The sequence below is a fragment of the Centroberyx affinis genome, unplaced genomic scaffold (assembly GCF_046629955.1).
Source record: "Centroberyx affinis isolate AG114_WGS23_722 - 3 ecotype Tasmania unplaced genomic scaffold, CSIRO-AGI_Caff_v1 ptg002030l_1, whole genome shotgun sequence".
NCBI lineage: Eukaryota > Metazoa > Chordata > Actinopteri > Beryciformes > Berycidae > Centroberyx > Centroberyx affinis.
In genome coordinates, this window is record NW_027280367.1 from 679,974 (window position 1) to 703,374 (window position 23,401).

General features: G+C 43.3%; 1 protein-coding gene across 1 annotated transcript in view; it reads right to left on the minus strand.

Moving 5' to 3' along the window:
- Positions 1–23,401, minus strand: part of LOC139654065 (neurexin-3b-like) — a 263,211-nt gene that overhangs the window by 27,156 nt on the left and 212,654 nt on the right. Inside the window, 3 exon segments of the mRNA XM_071531088.1 lie at positions 450–760; positions 2,577–2,666; positions 12,094–12,265. Of these exon segments, the coding sequence (XP_071387189.1) occupies positions 450–760; positions 2,577–2,666; positions 12,094–12,265 (573 nt within the window).

Sequence of the window (23,401 nt, forward strand, 5' to 3'; positions counted from 1 at the left end):
TCATCTAGAGTTCGCAAAAAAACATTTAGCCTAACGACAAACACTACCAGTCAAAGGTTTGGACACAGAATTATGGAATTATGCAGTGACCAAAAATGTGTTAAACAAATAAAAACTATCTTATATTTTAGATTCTTTAAAGTTGCCGCCCTTTGCAAAGGCTTTGGAAAGAAACTCATACATAGGCATCAACTTCACTATTTATATTTGTCTAAAAAACTATTTTCAAGCATTTAAGCATAAGCCTTTAGATCAAAATGGCTTTAAGATAATGAAAAACATAGTACATTCAATCAGGTGTCTTCAAACTTTTGACTGGTAGTGTACACCCTCCCCTCCCACTCGCCACACACACACATACATACACAAACACACACATGCACACTCCAAACACACTTCCCCTCCATCTCCCCCTCCCTTCCCCTTCCCCCATCAATCCTCCACCTTACCTGGATAGTGGGCGGTGAGCGCTGCTTGCGGGTGGTCGTGGTGGAGAGCGTGGTCGTCGTCTCGATGAAGGTGGTGGACATCTCCGGCGGCACCGAGGTGGTGGTGCGTGCCGCGCCCCTGCTGGCCGGCACGTCGCCCACCAGCCGCACGCTGCCGTTCACCTTGATGTTAGCGTGGCCCTCGGCGGCCATGTTGAGAACTTTGAGGCCGTTGTAGTAGAGGCCGGAGAGCTGGCCCTGGTAGGGTCGCTTCCGGTCGTTTCCCCCGATGGAGATAGTGGCCTGGGTGTTGAAGATGGTCAGCTGCCGGCCTGGTGCGGTGAGGAAAGGGGGGAGAAGGGAGAGGAAAGGAGGAGGGAAGTGTTAATGTGTCCACGGATGGGGGGTGCAGAGGTTATCTACTGTGACATAAAGATATAGTCATCATGACAGCTTCACTTTTTACATGCTCTGCTGCTGCAACGTCGCTCCACACCAAAGAGGAATCACTAATGCAGGAGAGATGCAGGGATGAGGGGCTTCTACAATGACTGCTCCTGTCTGATAACACTTCATATAATTGCCTGCTGTTCAACTCTATTCATAGACACATGCTTGATATAATGAGTACGGATGGAGTAATTTCAATGGCTAAAACTGTAATGGTGACTCAACATGCTTTACCTCCTCTCTAAGAAATTACCTATAATAAAACTAGCTAACTAGTTCTCCAACATGCAAAACTATCCCACCTCTGTGCATTTTAAATGACTGCAGCTATACAGTATGCAGCGTAACCTATGAAGGCTTTTTCTCTTTGAGATTCAAGAAAAAAGCTCCACTGGCGCTAATGCAGAAAACTCCAGTGGAAAAGAAGTGCACACTATACAGCTAGCATTGTCATAAGGGAACGTACACATGCAGGTCTGGAAAATGCCTTTGAAAAAAAAAATAGCTTGAACATGTTCCAAGAGGCACTTTGCCCTCTTAATATTCTCTGGACAAAAACAGTGGACTCATGCAGTGAAATGATTAATAAATATGTATACAGTCCTTGGCATATTATGATAAAGTATAAGCAATACACACTCGCTACATGCCATCATAGTTTTCATTAGAAGAAACCTAAATATCATAGTCAAAACACATTGCTCATGCATTAGTTATGAAATGAGAATGCACAAATAACATGGCATGGAATGACAGGGAGAGGACTTTCATATCACAAAAGAGAAAATGAAACATCATGTGTAGAGTCATGCATGCAGCAATAATGGGATTTTTCAGACCTGTTTGTGTTTTAGCGATTGTTAAAGGGACTTTATAATCAGGTTAAGACGTTTATGTGCAATGACCTTTAAATGCAGTTTATAATGATATTATGTTAACCAGGAAAATTTAATACTGAACAAAAAAGGGGAGCAGAATTCTCTGTTACATCCAATCCCCACAAATGTAATAACCAGAAACGAGGTAGTGACTTGATAAGCGCAGTGCGTTGATTGGAATTCACAACTATTTCAGGGCAGAATGCACCTTGGCAGGCTCACTGCGACACTTTGCCGGCAAAAAGGCTCCAATTAGCTCTCCATCACCAAACAAGTGAGGATTTTATAGTGTGTGATGTGTATAACTACAATCAGATAAATTACAGCAGGGAAAAGCACCTGCTGTTTGGAAAGTTTTCAGACAAATATGCCCACTGATTAGTTTGTTCTCAAACACTGCAGAGGATTTAAGCTGAGGGAGCTAATTCTCCCTTTAGAACAATGGGCCCACTGTTACAGCATGAGGAATGCTTTCCCCAAGTAAATTTGGTACAACAGATTAAGAGTAATTAATACTTAAAGTCTTATCGTTGCACTGCTTATAAAATAGTACAAATCTCTTCCCAGTCCCTTTAACTGGACACCATCAATGATTCAACAAAATTTAAAAGATGATGATGACAAAAAGGGAATGGGAACTAAAGAAAAAAAAGGAATAAACAAACACAAAAAAATAATACAGCGCTTTGGTTTACTTGTTTTTTTATAGGGTTTAAGGGATGGTTATTCATTCTCAGAGGTTGGAGGGAACAAGCCGATGACATGACAGGAAAAAAAATAAAATAATGATAAACATTCTAGAAGTCCGGTAAAGATTTACCTTTCTCCTGAAGCCAATCTTCTACTGGCCGGGTATATTTGAACGGGATTTTCTTATTTGCCATTTGATAGCGCTCAATGTCGCTGTTGCCTTTAAAGTTTGAAAGTTTAATAAACAGCTTGAAACAGTTGGCAACTGCAACAGACATCACTCACATTTAGACAGTCGTTTATAATGTGTTTTATCTTCGTTTAGAAATATTTATAAAAGTGTTAGAATGTTTTTTCAAGTAGCTTTAGTTGTAGGTTTAAACTTTATATTTATATGGCACACTCCACACCAATATATAAGAAATATCCATGGATACAAAGCACAATACACATCCATAGCAGTCACATAAAAGACACAAATTGCATATAAAACCTGCAAGAATAAGTTATTAGTAGGAAAAAACATTCATAAAGAAAACACATCTCAATCTACATGATAAACACCATAATTCTTTAATCATATCACATAATAAACACAAGGGGAGGGATATCAAGTGGCTAAAAAGGTGGACGTGCATTAGCTGCCTTTCTCTGAGGCAAGTCGGAGGTAATTTATGTGCACTAATTTTCCCACTGGACACCACCTGCTTTTACGTTTCAAGGGCCAAGGAATCATTTGGTTTAGTAGCTATTTGGAAGGAAAGAGCTGTGTAGCAGGTTTGCATGGGGGGTGGGGAGAGTGGCAATTTGAAGTACTGCAAACCTATTGGGAGGGAAGTCGCACGGTGACACAGATTTGAAGAGGACAATGCATACAAATGAGATCATTACTGCCATGGTGGGAGGCCTTTTGGGTAAAAGTACCATCCCAGCTGCTAGAGTCTCCTCTTCTGAGACCCTGGCAAACAGGTTCCAGGTATATGGAAATTAAAGATAATAGGCTTTCTCTATCAGGAATGTACATAATCTGGTGTATGTACTTGTAATATTACTTCTGGTATGATAGGATTTCTCATTGTGTATGGGCCTGGCGGCAACATTTTCTCTGAAAGTCACTAAAGCATTTTCTCTCTGAAAGGCACTGTGAGTCTGTTGACACTGAGGATTGAGATGTACAGCTCTGTGCTCAAACACTTTGAGATATGACAAAAGAGTGTGAAGCCTGTGTAGAAGTATGAATGGCACCAGTGATGTCACTCACTCCCCAGGTGGGTAGGTGTTTGGAAAAACAAAGACACTGTCGCATTGTTTTGCAGTAGAACGCTATGGTTTTGTAGTGCAATTGAAAGGACGAGACTTCGTAATTGTGTGAACACTTCTAAAAATCTCTCTTATCTGGCCATGAACCTTGGCTGCTACCGAGTGTTTTCTCGGATGACACATCGTTTGACGTCATGCACACAGTACAGTCATGGGGATCCAACTGACTTGGGATGCAATCACACCTACAGTTTGTTTTCTTTGGTCGGATTCCATGGGAAAGTTTACAAATGCAAACAGCTCTAACTCCAGTCCCTGTAACTTTGAAGCATAATGGACTTGTCGGCAGTAATTTAGCTTCTCTGGTGTTCATACCATGTAAGAACACATGAAGAAATAGCTGAATATGAGCACCAGTGGAGGCTGTGGTTTGCCCTCGCTTCATTTTGGCATGCATCTCCTTAGGCTTTCCAAGCACTTCTAACTGCTGGCTATCAGATGTCAACATCTGTCTCCTTAGACCCATAAAAACACACATTTTGGGTCATTTGCTGTAGTTCATGTTTATGTTTGTTTATGTTTATGTTCTCACCCGTAACGAACTGCACTGCAGTTCGCTTGGAAGAGGACCAAGATCTGCATTTTCAGGCGTCTCATGTGGTTATTTGCTGCCCACCTAAGACTGAATGGCATCGTTCTCAACTGCCCAAATGAATTGAACTGAAGGAGCAAGTGCTCTGGAGTTCGATTTAATTGCTCCAAACATGCCCGGTGTGAACACGCCCTTAGGCACTTACCATGCCATGCCAAAAAGCTAGGCCACAAAGTAGTTTGGTAAAACAAAAGGTTGTTTCCCTGGTAAAGACCTTCACTCCTTGCCTTTCTCTCGACTGCTTTTATTTCAGAAAAAGGCCAAGTGTTCAGTTTACAGCCAGCTGAGAGTGTGGATGAAGGTGCTAGGGAGCTAAAAGAGCTAAATGACAGTGTGTACAGTGTGCCAGCAGGTTAATCAGCTACTAGCAGGGCTGCCTGCTCATTCCTTTGATCCCAAGCAGGGTTGGGGTAGCAGCCAAAGACACACTCCACTGGACAAGGGCCACAGAGGGAAGCAGGATGGTGTTATGAAAAGTGCAGATGGGAAGGTTAGGAGTTGGGAGGTACAGCGCTAGTACAGTATGTAAACGGCAGAATCTGCAAACTGACACCGAGCGGCTGTGTGGACCACTCTCTCCAACTTATTTTCCCACTGGTTTTATGCTTCTTGGCGAATGTCCCACAACTCTCCTACTGCAATTTGTCTAGTTAGAGTGAAATTTGGTCTGAAACTGAGAGTAGGGGTATAAGCTTGCTGTGCATTGTTAATGGGTAGTCTCAGGTATAGCTTTTACATTGTTCTAGGTGATTAATGACGTGACAGTCCTTCTGTAATGAATACACTGGAAGCTAATTGTCCAACTAATGAGAAAAATCTCTCCAGTCTGTCAATTTGATATTCAATTTCTAAAGGTGACTCAAGAATGGATGACCTTGCCAATAAAAGCACAACTGTTTATTATAAAATATTTCTGCCTTTAAGGATTTCGTTTTGTCAAAGCAGAATGGGCAGTCTTTCCCCTCTAAAACATTTTTCATCAGCCTTCCAGTATGCTTCAAAAAGTAAAGTGCAATTTAGCACCAGAATGGGTTTGCTGTCTTTTCACTGTAAAATAATCCATATCGGTGTGATCTAAAATCCATATTGCAGTTTTTGGGTCAGATGCAGGGTTCAAGACAGATTCCTATATGCTTTAAAAAATAACAAAGTCTAAGTTGTGAGTGTTTTTCATATACCCCTGCTTATTTCAGATGCTCTTTACAACAATCTTGCTGTGGATTTCAACCCAGGACGTTCTGATCTCTCTTGTCCTAAAAGTGATCTGTTGACAAAAGATGATGTAAGCCAAACCGATACAAACTAACTAACAGCTGTTTTGGAACCCTTAGTTTTTAGTGGTTAGACACTAAAAAGAGACAGGGACATGAAAGAGGCAACCACTCAAGTATGCGTGAGACCTACCCCATATTCTACTGCAAAAAATACATTTCACATACAGTATACCTCAGAATTTGTTCAGGGTTGTGTTTCAGAATATACACAAATCGTCCGAAAGTGCATGACATTCATTCTAAATATGTTTTGGAGACTGGAAACACGTTATTCTTCCACTGCAGAATGCACTGTTGACTACATACTATATACAGTATTTACAAGTATATCCAAAATACATTTCAGCCACTAAAAATCTATTTCTAATAAATCTCAACTATGTAAAAAAAAAAAAAATGTATTCTGAATCATATCTTTGAATACATTCAGATGTATATGTGACTGCATTTTTTGCAGTATGTGTTTGTACAGTTAGTATTCCCAGGAGGCACATACAGACTAAAACTGAGCATCTTATTCCACTTAGTTGGTTTAAGTACATTTTTGTTAATACATTTTATTCTTTGTACTGTGTCTTAATCGTATGCTGGAAAATGTCTCATTGCTCCATTTTGACCCTGAATGCCATCGCAAAAGAGCGCTCTGCTCTCAAATGGCCTTCCCTGAATAAATAAAGGGTAAATAAAATAAATAATAGAAAACGTGTGAAGCATATGGATACCCAAAACCCTGTGTTTGGCCGTACACACATACCTATTTAACCATGCAATACACACAGGCCTGTATGGGCCCTTAATAGACTGAGCCAACAGAATGGCGCTGGGTCTTTTCAGATCATCTGAAGGATTATCCGTTGGTATGTTAATGTGACTTGGATTACAGCTCAGTATCTTCATTTGTGCCTTCATTCAATATGCCCACGGCACAGGATATAAACCTGCGCCCAGACACTACCATCAGATATCCTAAAAAGCACATCCGGCATATTGTTTACTGCTGCTTGTTTGTGTGTGTGTGTGTGTGTGCGTGTCCATGTACAGTTTGTGTATGTCTCTTTTAGCCCTAATGTGTGCTTCTCCATTTCTTCTCCCAGCCAAAACAATGTCTAAATGTTTCCCCTCCGGTGGCAGCTATTCAGTCAACACAAACACTGGCACGGCGACAGTCATCTGACGGTCGGCCGCTTCGTTCCGTTCAGTTTGCTTGCCAGACGGATCTCGCCGGAGTTCCATCACGGGGCCAGCGCTGAGGGCGCATCGAAACTGTGAAAATGGCTACCGTGACGGGCTCCTGGCATTCCCTCCATTTGGGGATGATGAGTACATTTGACATACCGTGGTCCTGTCCAAAAATCATCATTCCACAGCTCAACTCCGTAGCTAGCTGTCACGGCCCCTGGTTATGAGCATCCTACACCACCCACCTCCTTTCCAATCTACTCCCTGCTTTCATCTCTCTCTCTCTCCCCCTCTCTCTCTCTCTCTCTGGCTATTCATTCGTCTTTTCCCGTCCCGTTTCTTTCTATTCTCTCTCTCTTTCTCTTCGTCCCACCATCCATCCAGCTATCCAACTCTCTTTCATCTGCTCCCTACTATTCTCTCTCTCTCTTTCTCTGTCTCTCTTCTATGCAATCAGCCTTTCTTGCTCTTCTTGGTTGAATCCAGGCCTCTTCAGCTACAGCCACAATTCTGCCATCATCTATCTACTTTTCGCTCGCTCCCCATTCCCTCTCTCTTTTTCTCTATCTGTCTATATATGTCACCTTTTTTCTCTCTTTAGTCTATGCATTTCTGTCATCGACTCTATTAAATGCCTCTCTATTCCCCCAGTGTCTGCATTTCTTTCCCATTCACCCGTTTCCCTCTGTTTCTCCCGATTGCTTTCACTCTATCTATCCCCCTTCCATTCTCGCTCAGACGTCAGACAAAGCCAGAGAGTAGATTCATCATTTATCAGGTCGCTCTGAAGTTTATGGAAGGAGTTCAAAGGATGAATTAGACCATCGGCTTCTACACTCAGCTTATCTGAGTCTGCGTTGTGAGAGTGACAGAGGCCACAGAGAGATTGTGTCTCAGATAGGGCTAATCATGTTTGGCCCGGGGGACGCATGAGGATTTATCTCGCTCCCGAGGAATTGTTTTGTCTGCACTTCAAGACAAAGATTGGCAGATGATTTGAAAGGGTGCTACCCATTGTGCCCCTTCCAGGTTGTGGCAGTCATGACATCATTTTTGTGCGCATCAGGGCGTGCATGAAGACTGTGTGAGTGTGTGTGTGTGTCTGCTTGTGCGTAAGTGTATGTGTGTGTGGGAGAATGAGCACAGGATCATTCTTGTCATGACCGCCGCTCTCCTCCCCATCACACACACATACACAAACACACATAAATGATGGGAAGGAGAGGGGCGGTATTAAAAAGAATGACTGCATTTCATTTACAAACACACACACACACATCCACCCACACACACACACACAGACACACACACACAGCTTCCCCGAGGCCCAAGTAGCGTACTGACGCCAATGGTCGTTCATCCGAGACAACTCCTGAACCTCGGCCAGCTCCGGCAAATTGTGATGCACAATTTTCGCCTGGCTTGGTCCAGTAATTCTTTGATTCAAAGATTCAAACTCACGCAATAAGATCATGTAATCCAAAATCAAAGACGATAGAGATTCAGAGTGTTACATAAGGAAATTGGAACCATCTCGCTAAACAAACAGAAGCCCCTGCAGTAATTTGGGTCGTCACAGAAGTACACAGGATTGTGGAATAGATGCGCAGCTCCGATGAGCACTGGCTGGAAAAAGGATGAGAAACGTGGATAAAGAGGAATTTGGGGACATAAAAAGATCGGAGGACTGAGAGGGCACTGTTTGAAGAGGCAGAATAATTTGAGAAAGAAAGAGACAGAAGGCAGGCACACATACATACACACACACACACACACTCAGACACACAACACACACAAGCGGCAGGAAGCTTAACGTAGACGCTGCTGGATGGGATCAGCGAGGGTATACTGTCGAGTGGGTTTGTGAAGTACAGAACTCCTTCGCACTCTTGTCCCTCCATTTTCTCAGCATAAAATTGCTCATTGAAATGTACCATTTTCATGTTATAAACTATGGCTACTCATTTTGTGAAAATTGCTGCGAGTAAATCACCTTTAGATTAAGTATTGATAAAGAAAGACATTTAAGAGCTAAAGTAAGAAAAAGAAAATGCTTGTGAATCAGACCCAATGTTGCCCATTTCATAATTAAAAACAAAACTCCTGCTGCTATATAAAATATTATAAGGACCCTACACTTTGGTGGGCCAAAGTCCAATTTTCATGCCCGGGGCTATTTTGCAAGCAGATTTGACTGACATGCAGTCCACAAACACCTTTGTCTTCACCTATTCCCTACCATGCAGGGAAGGCATGCCCAGATCCGGTAACTGTTTATTGAACGACCTGAGAGCCTTGTGGCGGCTGCTGCCTTCAAGTTAAGCATTAGGAGTGTGAGAAAGCAGTCGATGAGTCTGCACCCTAACCTGTAATTACTCATGAGATGACAACGCCTTTACAAGGAGGGGGGGAAAAAAATCAATCATCGTTGAATTACTATCACTGAGTGTCCTGCAAATTACCTGTGCAGAAGAGAAAAAGAAATTACCACGTATTCGATCCCCCCACCCCAACTCCATCCCCAGACAATGGCGGGCAGACAGAATAGGGAAGAAACCTCAATGGGATCACTTGGAAGGAATCCAAGGCTAAAAACCCACAGTTTTTTCTGTTGTGCATTGCTCAAACAGAGAGGCAAATTCAACAATTTATCAGAGATTTTTGAATGGACACTTGGCTTGGATCAGACGTATTGACCGAATGAAACAGGGTATTGATGGAGGGTTGAGAAAGCAACGACTGAACACTGGTTCGGAAGGCACTTAGAGATAATTATAAAGGCGTTAATGGTTCAATTGCAATTTAAAGTTACTGCTTAAAGACAAAGGATAGGTGGATACTTGTGTAATACAAGGCCGAGTACTAAGGGAGTCTGTCAAAAATTAATTCTGTGGAACAATGCAATCACATCCCTCGCTTGATTAGTTCTATTCATTCAAGGAGCGTTTGAGCTTGTGCGCATGTGTGTGTGTGGGAGAGAGAGAGCGAGAGAAAGAGAGAGCAAGAGAGAGATGTAGAGAAAGAGAGACATGGCAAGGCCAGCTTTGCACAGTTCAGTGAGAAGTAGCTCTCCAGTCCTCTATGTCAGTGATTCTCAACCATTTTCATATGAAGGACCCCTAGTTTAGTCCACATTAGGGCCACAGACCCCTTTTTGATGAGATTTTGTCTCTCAGACCCAAATCTGAGAATATTTTTACAGAGAAACCATGATCAAAATAGTCATTCTTCTACATTCTCTAACTTCTTGTGAATGAAATGCTGCAGTTTAACAATTCACCAATTTGCTGGGGACCCCCTGGAATTCCCTTAAGTACCCCTGGTGGTCCCCGGACCCCATGTTGAGAACCACTGCTCTATATGAATGAGAAGTACAGTATCCTAACCCTGACTGTGAGAGTATAATCACTCTTGTGCATGCGTGTGCCACATGTTACGAAGGTTCAGAGTATTTCCCAGCATCGGTATGGCTGGAATATAGTTATGAAACACGTCTGACTTTGTTTGGTCAAAGAAAAGCGAAGGACAGCCAAAGGCAAAAGAAAGCCAAAGACAGAAGAGATTAACATCACCTGCACTCCCATTGAACCCAACCAAACAGAGTGCCAGGTCATGCCAGGAGAGGCTGCTGCCCTGTCCTCAGTGAAGGGATGCAACTAGCTCGCTGTAGGGCTGCTGAGACACAGGTCTGAGAAGTGAAAGGGATCAACTCCTATTTGTTCGCTCCTCACCATTGGATAGCATCAGCGATTCCTCCCTTAAGTTTTTTTTTTTTTTGTTTGTTTGGAAAAGCTTCTGATGCAGCATTTACACCATGTGGCGCTCACTGAAAGCCATTGAAGTGATTTTTTTTAGGCAGGTATGGCAGCCCGTCAAAACAGGAGGCTCAACCCTATTTTACAACGGCTACAAGCTGAGCAGTAGGTATCCGATGCTCAGCAAACACATAGGTAAGCGTATGAAAAAATAAACTTCTGATAAGACCAGCGTTGGGCTCATGACTCAAAAAAAAATAATGCATTACTCATTACTCATTTCAAAAGTACACGCAAATGATGTGTCAGTTTGAAAACACCTGAGTCTCTTCTTTGCGACAATACACATTTTGTACTGTACATCCCAGTACTAGTTAAATGGCTTCAATTGTAATGTGGTATTTTAGCTAATGATGCCCAATTTCAATTCCTGGACACATTTCTGTTTATATGTTACTTCCACAGTACGTTACTACAGTTTATTTGCGAATTGTTAAAATGTTCCATCTTCAACATTTTCTATTTATTCTATCTCCCTCTAGGTCCAATTATTTGTTGTTGGCTCAGTTTCCCTTCATCTTATCTTATGATGTCACCATATGCTTGTCTCAACTGCCGCTTTGTGCCATGTTGCTTCCCTGTCTGTCTGCTTTGTTTGACTAAGTGAAACTGAAGAGTGGGTAATGGGGGAAGAGGAAACAAAGGTGGCCTCTCCTATGTTGGCTGGCAAGGAGACACAGATATCAAAGCGCGGGAGAGCCAATTCAATTTAATGGACTGTAAAGTAGAAGCAGTGGAGGATTTTTTCCTTCCCTCTCACTCTCACTCTCTCTCTCTCTCTCTCTCTCTGTCTCTCTCTCTTCCTCTCTCACCTAGCTAGCTGAGCAGCACATCTCTGTTCCAAATGAAGGGAGTGCCTGAGCCTCCAAATGGAGCGGGCTGCCTTTGATGACCCTATTTGTATTCTGCCGCTGTGCTGCTTCTGCTGACCTGGGAATGAGAGATACAGGCAGGCAGCAGCTTTATCTGGCCAGCAGGCCACCCTCGGTTTTTGCCTCCATCCTTTCCTCTCTTACCCGCCGACCAAACGCCTCTCTGTGTCTTTCAATCCCTCCCTGAAACCAACTGGCCAGATGTCGCCTGGCTAATGCCTCTTGCAAGACAAAAGACTCTAGTTTGGTCTGCTTTTCTCCTGTGGAGTCAGGTGTCGGGCCATGAATGGATTGTTTTTTTTTGTGGCATGGACTGGCACAGAAGCATAGCATGTGCCATCTTGTGTGACTGCTGGCCTCTTAGCCTGCTCTCATGTTCTGAGATGATTCATTCTGGGCAGTGGGAAAATGGGAGAGTCTACGGGCATGGGCTGCATTTTTCTCCTTGTCGGTGCCCTTTTATTAAACAAATAGGTGATGTCCAGTGGTATTTCAACTATCCATTTACAATAATTCTCACAGAAACTCATCATAAGACAGAATGTCAAGAGTTCAAAGGTTATACATTTTGAAGACAGGCAGAGAGGTGCAGTACCTGTGGGGAAGTGCTCGTTGATTGGCCAGTTGTCCACCTGTAAGGTGGCGTTGCCCCCGTTCCTGGTGAATCGAACCAGATGGTATTTGCCATCGTTAACCGCTGTGGTGGTCTCCTTAACACTGATGTCCACTGTCCCAATGTTGAATGTCACACCTACTTTGCCTTGCTCCTGGGAAAGGCAGACAGAGAGAAGCGGAGAAGCAAGCAGTTAGTAAGCTGATTCCAGCCTTGTGTGAATCCTGAGGGTGAACAAATCATTGACATTATATAAATTACAGAATTGGCTTTTGCCATGCAAACCATTCTGAAAGCTCAGTGAGCTGTAAATGCACTTCCCTTCATATCTGTCAGACTGTCGAAGCCAGCAAAATTTGAAGTTTGTGAGTGCTACTGTACCAATGACTCCACCTATTGTTGTGCAGTAGCTAATTAATTATACAATAAACTGACTGTAAAAAGTTGAATGGAACGACTTGGACAAATGCCTTTGGCTGGTGCTAATGGTAAACCACCCAGAGAACCTGAGGATGCTAGCTCGCTACGCTTCATTATACCACTGTAATGTGATGAAAATAGGCTGCCAGCAGAGATTGTAATGATGAGTAATGCACCCTGCAGCCTGTCACTGCAAAACTGGCAGGACAGATGCCTTTTCTGCTGCAACCTTTACAAACTGTATGAATACCATATGTTTTGTTTAGTTCTTAACACTAAGCCAGTTATACCACATCCATAGATCGTGATCCCTCACCATCACTGCCTGACTCCCCTCAACCCCACTAATTTTCATGAGCTGCCAGTGTGTTTTATTGCGGCTGCTTGCGTATTCATGGGCATGTAGGCGTTACAAGCTAAGGGTTTAAGAGCGGAGGCAGGGTTTGGGGAAGGGCTGTGTTTTCTATGTCATTTGTTTTAATCCTCCACAGGGAATCTCTCAGTGTAATTACCTACTTTAGAGGCCCGGAGCAGAGGGACCGTTTCTCATAACAAAACCAAAATTAGGAAGCCTTGCACAGGGGCTGACACGTGTTGTTAATTGATCAGCTGAGACAGTGGCACTGTGTAGATAACTGTTAGAACACAGAGCTTGATAATGTCAAGTTAAACTTTGCATTGCTTGCCTGACAAATAGCATTGCTAGACTGCTCCAACTAAAATGGCGTAACACTTAAACTTGCTGACCTGTATTTAATGTTAATAGGCTCTCCTAATTACTATAGGAGAGCACTTAATGATGCCATTCTATACTTAACACAGCTCACCACAATTTTACATCCTCAACTGTGCTCTGAAGTGGAAGATTATTGCTTGGCATTAGACCACCCACCACCACTACATCATATTTTAAAAGTTTATACCTTAGAGATAGTGCTCAAGGCAATCAAATTTAAGATGTCATCTCAGTATGGGGAAAATAATTACAGTGAGTGTGCACCTCAAAAATGCAGTTTGTGTTGATAAATTCATGGCCAGATCCTTAGATTGATTTTCCCTGGCAAGACCTTATGCTCAGTTAGTCTTCTCTGCATTCTCGCTGTATTTATGGGAAGGAAATGTAAGTAAATATGAGGTCAGTAGAAAATAAATAAGAGCTTTTTCATCATGTTTGTTTGTACCTGCTCTAACTAGAGTACCTTGGAATCCTTGGTAGAAACCAAACTAAGCTCTCACCTCATACCTCTCAATTAGTAGAGTGCTGTTTTTGTTTGTTCGCATTTTTCAGCTGCACAGGGGCACTGCCACCTTGTTTGGAGTGGGTAAACACTATATTTTTGTCTTGTTTTTAAGTACAGTGAGTCCACAAGGAAGTTCACGAAGTTACAGTTTTCAGGCGCTGGAGAGCCAGTAGAGTGCAGAGTAGAACGAACCAATGTGCACTGACACCATGAAGCCACTGCACATACTGTAGCTTCCCAGGCAAGTCCATTTAACTACCAAAGTGGCCCGAGGACCTGCACTATATCCTATGCCTCATACTTACAGCTAAAACAATCTTTGTCTATTCATAAAAAAGAGATATGGCATGACATTACAGTGTGCTTGAGACCATAATGCGCAGAACGGCAGAGCGTCTCTCCTCCGTAACAATCTCCAGCGTGGCCGATAATGGAAGAAGAACGGCACTAAAGACATGAGAAACCCATCTTCTAAAAGCCAAGGTAGGGCTCGGAGTGGGAGTGAGACAAGCAGAATATCTCAACACCCACTTAACATCTCAGTCAGAGAGGCTGTAAAAGGGCTCTTAATTTAAGTAGTTGTCATTAAAACTTAGAACAACAGAAAAATGCATAACCACACAGTACATGCATGCGCGTAAGCATACAGTGCATTCTCACACACACACACACACACGCACACACACACATTCTCTGCACCCAGACAGGCGAAGGTAAGCACACACACAAACATGTTTATGATTTAATGTGACAAGGTGATGTTCAGTGTGTGTGCTGTACCGTGAAAAATACTACTAGAGCACCCTGCTCCTCCTGACTAATGACAGGACCATTCCCCAGTAAGAAAAAAAACAAAACAAAAAACAACATGTCTGACGGCCTAGACGCATACAAAACACAGACAGACACATCAGCTCTAGTACATCCACCGTGACCTTCAGAGACTCTGGCAGCCCCGGCTCTCCTGTGTAGTCGCATCAAAGCCACATCACCGACCCACTAATACCTACAAACAAAGACAGATCGTCACCCCCCTGGCCCTGGTACAAACAAACAACAAAACACAACAATCATACACCTCTGCAACCGTTACTGTGTGCCTCAGGGCAGTGTGTACAGAGACGACTGTGTGGCAGTGCTTTTCAAATGGCACAGCTCTCTCTCTCTTTCTCTCTCTCTCTCTCTTTTTCTCGGCGCCACCCCTGTTGTCCAGCTACCCTCCCGCCTCCACCGCCACCCACCTGCCTGCCCGCCCCCGCGCTGCAGCAACGTTTGATTGACAGATCCAATTACGTTTTTTATTGGCCTGTCGCTCGCGAGGCGGGAAGGCACTTCATTGTCTCCTGAGCAAAGGGGAAAAATGGCTATTGTTCTCTTAGTGGAAAAGATGATGGCCGCTATTCCAGGGGTAAACAAATGATGCGGGGAGAATCACTTCCCCACACGCGCGCACTCACACGCAAACATACACACAAGCAGATACAGAAACACACACACACACAAAGTCACAGAGTGTAACCTTGTGCCGAAGAATCTTTGTTTCAATAGCCGCATATGGCAAAAAACACAAGTCCAAGCATTCAATCTCATTCACTCTCACAGCAAACACTCTACATTAAATATCAAATTATAGTGGAGAGAGTGGTAATTAACTGGTATGTTGCGTTAAAGCACTTTTATGTTCTAACACGCCTCCACACACCCCACACACTGTTTGATGCCTAACATGAGCACTCACTCTTTCATTGCTATAGGTACAGAATGAAATTATGTTGGCAGGGTCCTGCTGCAGGATGATGTGTGTTTGTGCGTCTCTTCAGTGTACACTGTGTGTGGGCGTGTGTGTGTGTGTTCGCGATCTATGTAAGTAAGACTGATAAATGTAATTGCAGTTACGCTGCACCCCCCTCCGGCACTAGCTAGCCCAGGCTAGGCACGAGGAGCTCCAGTGGTCCCACGTGACCCGGCACACACTGACACCAGTAATCAGGCCCGCCGCAATCCAATTCAGGGCCGATCAATGCCTCCAACACATGGAGCGCCCCAGGCAGAGAGAACGAGAGAGAATCACTCAAAGCAGCGGTGGGCGATCCTGCAGACAGCCATCACAGCCCTTAGCAGACAGCTGCTGTACAGGGGATCGGCTGCTCACAATAGACCCCATCCCCATCTCGCTGAATGGTCATTCTGCTAAGCCACAGGCCCAGATAGATACATACATCTGAAAGCTATTTTACGGAGGTGAGATGGGTAGAATTAGCGCATTTAGCTCTGCCAGGGAAAAAAAAAAGCTGACAAAAGAGGTAGCAAGACAGAGAGAAAATGGATGAATTTATGTGCTTGGACTGAGCCAGGTGGCCTCTGTAAGGAGATGTGCATTGAAAGCACTTTAAGGTCAGAGGATGTTATTAAAGCGGGAGTTTTTTTTTCTCCACAAAAGGTATTGCATTGCAATCAAACCTTGATTGAAATCTGGTACGGGCACAGAGTAGTTGTAGCGGGATGAGTCCAGTGGATCTATATTAAGTCTCAGCTGGGAGGGAGGAAGATCTGATATCAAAAATGTGAACATTTCCCTGGGTAGGAGTTTGGGTTACATATCCACCCTTTCATCTGACATCAGCGCTCAAGTTAGCTTTTGCAGTCAGGGGCCATCAAAACTGGATCATGGAAGCAGTGGAGGCAGAATCAATAGGCTGGAGAAGCTAGGACAGCGTGAGACGCAGTGGATTGATGCACCTGGCCTTCATAGCGCCAGAGCCATTTATCGTCAGTAATTGACAGATATAACTCATGGACTGCGAAGTGATTTGTAGCTGTCGGCTCTTGTGTGCGTCACAGTCTCAAGTCAGAAATTTGCTAAAGGATAGGATGTTAGAGGCTGATGAGGGGAGGTTTGTGTGCGATCAGCTCCTCTACAGGCCTATGAGTCGTTTTCAGATGTACCCAATGTACTAATGATTCTGCGGGCCCCAGGCTGGAGAGAGGCTTGGCGTATTTGGAGGGTAGGAAGCGTTGTTATCGTCTTGAAATTGGCCCTAGTTACAAAATATGCAATGAACATGTATCTAAATGCATGTCAGCAATGCATGCAGTCTCCAATTCCCCAATAAATTAAATTGTCGTGTCCAACCAAAGTTGCTGTGAATCACTGGAACACATCTCTAGCCATCCTAGGTGTCTTGCAAATTCATCCAGAGAGCCTGGTATACTTACACCTCCACTCCAAGCTGAAAATAATGACCTGGTTATTGAGCTTAAAGCTTGAGCGAGGGCCAAGTGTTTAATTAAGCTACGTACAGCATTATAGGTAATTATTGGTTTTGGCTGGTTCTCTCTGAAAGAGGTAAAGCATATAGACGTACTGTAAGGGAAATAAATTATACATACTTTGTGTTTAAATAAAGCACAGTTTTATACACATGCAGCCTCTTATTAATGCAGCTACTCATAGCAGTGACACAGTAACTGTGCTACTTGGAGACAAGGGACAGATCAAAGCACTTATTTTGGAAAGGTAGAGCAGGTTTTAATAGAGCAGAGTAGGTATGGTTTTACTTTAATAAATTAGAAGCGGAGGAGTGGGACCCAGGGTTCCTAGCATTGTCTCGCGACAGTCTTGATGTACCTTAATGCACTATTCAAATAAACATTCCTCTGAAAACTGTGAATTTCCATGAATCATTAATTCACTCAAACATTCATTTAAACATTCATAATCGGCTGCAGAGCTGTGGTGAGAGGCGATGTGGGAGGATACAAGGCACAAAGGCCTGGTGCTTCTGAAATATTGATCATACCTAAAAGAACCCAGAGGCCTAACACAGGCTATTTCTCACACCTGAGAGAGCCAGGAACAGCTTCATCGAATGGACAGGAACAAAATGGCCTCCACCTCACTTAACTTAGCGCTACTGTAGGTAATTGCGTGCGTAATGCCGGTGAGTCCATTAGCCAGTTGGTTAATGCCCAGGAGTGCCAGCCAGCGTTAGCCTCCACACCCAGACTAAAGAAGAAAGAAGCCACTGCATTTTTAATATAAACACAAGCAGCGGCATTGTGGGGAAGGTAATGGCTTTGACTCCTGCGCTCGGGCTCAATGTCAAACTCTGAGCCTCGCTCTTTGATCCTTTGCCGCAGAATATGAATCGCGCAGGGTCAGCCTTATCAATTATTTACGCCCACTCTTTCTCTATTTCCTGTTTGTCCGCTCTTGTGGCTGTAACTTGCCCTGACACTAATGGCGGACGGTCTGGTGAAAACATTTATCAGTGTTACCGCAGAGTCCTCGCCGGGTCTATACTATCACTTTCCGCCTCTTGGAACTGAGAGCACTGACACTGCACTGATCCTAATCATATACCACACTTTATATATGTGTCTTGGCTATATTGTCCGAGTAAAGGCACTGTCTCCCAAAAGAACCCATGGTCAAAGCATCCGTACCTAATTCTGAGCACTAAAGCACACTGTTTAAGGTATTTTGTACTGTAAATCTTGGCATACTTGCTAAAAATATAGCTTGTTTTTAAATGTTCTGGTTTACAGGAAAGTATTAAAATAGTAGTATTAAAGTTTTTAGTTGCTAATATGCAATATTGCTACGTCCAAACAACCCAATCCTAAATTCAAGCCATTCGCTGATATGTGATCATAAGGTTTGCAGTATGGCCCACAAGAAATACTGAAAAGAAGTAGCTATCGACTGCTCAACTTTAATATAATTATAGACTTTCATAAAATAAATGGCTACATATTACTCTGTTACAACTGTAATTACAGTTTTCCAGTCAAAAAGGAAAAGTACACCATTCAGAGAAACCAGGTCCATACATTAACCCAGACGCTCTCACAACCTGTTAAGTATATTCTGAAAAGATGCTGAGTGTTGCTCCATCTCTCTCTGTTGTCTACAGTTTGAATACCGCACGGCAGAAGTAATTATAACGCGTGCTGCATAATTACGAGCCTGCTAAACCACAGAAGCGTGGTAAAACATCAGCCATGAATTTTCATCTGTCTCATAGCCTGACCTGCCGCTACAGTACTTCATCTGCACCATCATAATGCAGGGCGCGTCGGCCACCAGCAACATGTAATCAGGGCATTTGCAAAAGCAGCGGGTCTCAGCGGGCCCGCGCTTGCACACACACACACACACACACACACGCACGCACACACGCACGAAAACACACACACACACACACATTCTGCATGTTCATATTAATACTCAACAATTAGACTGATGTTTTGCAACAGCTGTTTGGGAGACGCCAGCCATAAATCTAAAGTTTTATTTCATTTGCTCACTGAAGTCACCAAGGGTCTATTCCATCGTCCATTTAAGAAAGAGCAGGTCTTGTGTGACCTCACACTGTGCCACATGGTCCCTGCGCGACAGGGGACTCATTAAAAAAAAAAAAAAAAAGAGCCAATGAATAGGATTTGTGCTAGATGGAATAATATGCTGTGAAAGTCCATTAGGGACTAGGCTAATGAAATTGAAACAGCTTGGTGATCAAATTAGAATCTGTTCGGCAGATATTTAATTTAATGTGCTGCTGAATTCGAGCACTTTCTATTTGGTAGACCCAGAATGAAACTGCGCACCATAAATCAAGTGGAGACACAATTCATCCCACGTTTTCTCCTCTCTTATTTTTCCTCAAATGAAGAACAACCTCCAGAAGTATAATTTGTATACTAAAAAAACAAAACAATTTCAGCAAGCAAAATCCCTCGCTTTACACTTTCTTAATTAAACAGAACTGACTAGAGTCTTTATACTTTAAACAAAGAAAGAAGTCGATTTAGAAAAGAGAGATGGAAATAAGAAAAGAGAAAATGACACCAGCCAAACTATGGAAAAAAAACAAAAAGCTTTCTCTGTGACCTTTCAATGTGTTTTCCCATAGCGAATACCTTCAGTCACTTTGGTGCACGCATCGCTCCAGCTGCTTCACAAAGAGTGACGGGGTGAAATCCTTTGAACAGACGCACATGAGATTTCAGCTTGTTTGAAGTGCTGCCCTCTCTGTATTTTCCAAGCCCTCACTACTATGTCTGGGGCGATATCTGAAGCATGATAAAATCGAGAGAAAGGCAGGGACAAAAAAAAAAAAAAAAAATGAGGAAGAGGAAAAAAAATGTGTGACTCAACAGTGGCTATTTCAGAGAGCCGCACATCCTCGCAATCAAAAATTGGATGTAATTATTGGAGCAAGAGATACACATTCTGCAATCCAACCAGATAATGCACACAGAGGGTGGAAGCCTTGCTAGAGAGACTCTTTCCATTATAATGACATGGACGGAGGGACTCTCTCTTGTCGCCGATAGCCACAATCGCTTGGATCTTCTTGCCTTTGAACATCGAGCAAAGCTTGGACCACAAATCTCAGAAAGAGAGAGAGAGAGAGAGAGAGGCAGAGAAAGAGAGAGAGAGAGAGAAGCAGCTTCCCCTCCATCTGTTTATGTACACATACAGTAGTATTCTGGGCACGCACTTCCAGGCACAGACAGACGGGCTGACGAATGTAAACACACAAACGTGCACATGTGCGTGTGCACGCACACACACACACACACACACACACACACACACAAAAACATGGTTGTTTTCTTTGTCATGGTCCTTGTTTGTCTAATGTTGTCTCTGCATCCCACATTAAAATTAGAGGTGCTAACACCCACGTACCCAGAAACAGGTGTTAAAATGCTAATGCTAATTGCTGGCATCCACAGTAGCTACACGCAGTAGACGCCGTTCTGATGCCTTGCCTGCAGTGTCAGGTCTCGCGATGCAGAGGGCGAAGGGGAGGAACGAGCCTCATTCCCCAATCACAGGAGATGATGAGGCAGAAAAAAAGGCCTCCTCTGTTCTCTGCTGGGGGGCAGATGGTTGACAACATTCGTGCCAAAGCTAGTTGGATAGTCCCGAAACACGCTGGCAGCTGAGGGGCGGGTGGTCTGTTGCCAAGGGTAACCTGCCCGGGATCAAGACTATACCCACCACCTTGCCTGCTGAGGTGTCAGGGATGAAGGTAGTGGGGATGGAAGGAGAGAGAGACAGAGGGAGAGAGAGAGAGAGAGAGAGAGAGAGAGAGAGAGAGAGAGAGAGAGAGAGAGAGAGAGAGAGAGAAAGAGAAAGATCGAGAGAAGGGCAAGAGAAAAATGGGGGGCAAATGAGGAAAGGATGAAGGTGGAAAATAGAAACAGAAACTGTTGAATGAGAGAGAGGATATGACATGAAGAGAGAGCTGGAGAATGATTAACTGAGAGTGCATTAGGCACCCTGGTCCCAGCCAGACTCTTTTTGTCTTTGTTATTCCATTTCTCCATCGTTGATACTGTAGTGAAGAGGAGAGTCGGCTCACTTTGATAAAATCACTTTTGTGGGTCGCTCCCTCTCCACAAAGTACAGTGGACACCAATTGCTCCTGTTTGAATTTAAACTACTTGCAGTCTCATTGCTTCAACTTGGAGAGATTATGCTTGGGCAAGATAATGACTTGAATTCCTACATTCTAAACATTTGCTATAATAGAGGAATATCTTGCAAGGCTATGCGGCATGTGGGATTTGGTAAAAAACCGATACATCACTGTCAGTCACTATCTTAATAATACAATACAATACAAACCAACCGCTGAATACAATCACATCTAAAGCCTCTTCTAAAGCCCACCGGTGGGTCCATTATTAAAAATGCAGGTTGTGTGGCCAAGCTTTATTTAAACCCACAGAAGTTTATTTATATTATTGCAAGGTTTCCAAAGATACTAAATATATCATGCTGAGCTACAGGGAAATGTGTATAAAATGATGCACAGGACATCTAGATTTTTCCATTTGGTGTGATGGCACAGCAATAAAAAATGGTGTCTTGGGTTTGAATAGTTCACTCAATATAAGCAGCTATAGCTTCAATGAAGCATTGGAATGAGTAGATACAAAATATATATGTGACATTCTCGTATAGTATGGAAAAAAAACAAAATTCTAACTTGAAGGAGACTTCAGGGGAAATGTAAGTTGAAGGAGTTCAAGATGCTCATGGCTCCATCACAGTCATCAGCTACAACTAATCAGGTAGCTTCACCTGGAACCCTCTTGCTGTACACCAAACTATAATCGAGGGCTGAACCCATTTAATGTATGGACACATTTAATGTATCTGCATGGACAAAATGTCAGACTCATAACAACTCTCCCGCGGCGATGGCTCAGACGCCACACCGGGCAGCATATGCTGTCTCTGTGCATGCATGGCTGTCATGTCAGCTTGATACTGGTCAACAGTCCAAGTCTCATCTCACATTTATTCATTTTCAATGCGTGACCACATCCAGTGCATCAGAGCCATGTTAAATCAACCATTACCACACCAAAGTCCCTGGCACATCCATAAAACAGATGATGAGCTTAGATGATGATTGATTAAAGACGTCTGAAAGCAAGACCAATCGATGGGCTTTATTCTTCAGTGTGGAGAGATAGTGCATCTACGTATCAGCGGGGGATGAATAGAGGATTGTATAAAAGAGATAAGATGGTCGTTTTCTGTCAACAGGAACATTTGGGAGTGGGTAACGCTAGGTTTTCTTTGAGATAAGTCGAGCTATCAGACCCCCTGCTGCTAGGCAGCATGGGGCATCTCCCTTGCTGTCTAAATGTGTCATTGCTCTTCAGAGACACCTTCATGTATGTTTTCAGATGGAGGGATAATATGGAGATAGGGCAGGAGAGGGAGGGAGGAGGGGCAAGGGAAGGGGGAGAAAGAAAGAAAGAAATAAAGAGCAAACAAATGGAACAAATGGGTGAACGTAGCAGTATCGAGCAGTGGAGAAGACGGAAATAGAGGAAGGAGAGCACTGAAATGGAGACTTGAATAGCCAGCACCTAAAATGGCTGAATAAATAGGAGGAAATCTAGGTCGGTCTGTCTCTCCCACTTGAAGGAATGTTGAGGCAGGATCAGCAAGTGCCCTACTTCTTGAACGCTTTGGACACTTTCAGGGCAAGCTGTCTTCAAACACCGTCTCCCCTTTCCAGAGCGAGACCTATACTTCAGGATATGTAAATGCTATGAGGCCTGTGCGAAAACGATAGTAATCACTAGCTGTTATTTATGACCTATTACTTATGAGCTTTACAAAAAAGACATTTGCATTTACATCTGCTTATATCCTCCCTGCATGCTTGTCCTTCCTTGTCAATTATTCTCCATAATTATTTTTTTCCTCACTATTTCCAAGGCTTTATTTTTCATCAAATTAATTGGCCCAAAAGTAATAAGGCACCAGTCATTTTTAAAGGCAATTTTCTTTTCCATAATACGAAACTGCTAAAAGATAAGTGCATATCAAAGGCTTGGTAGATAGCACGCTTCTCTCTTCTCTCACAATTAACAGGGCTGCCTGCAGAGAGGAGGCATGAAATCTAGGCTATTGGAATGCAAGGAGATGCCAACGTAATTCTGAGAAACACATTAATGTTAATCAGGGGCTCTAAAGATTATGCCGATGCCTCGCATGTTGGGAACCGTGCATGCATGCCGATGCATGTCGCACGCTAAAAGCACGCCTGAGTGCACGATCAAAGACCCAGATTTCGTTTATCATGGCGCCT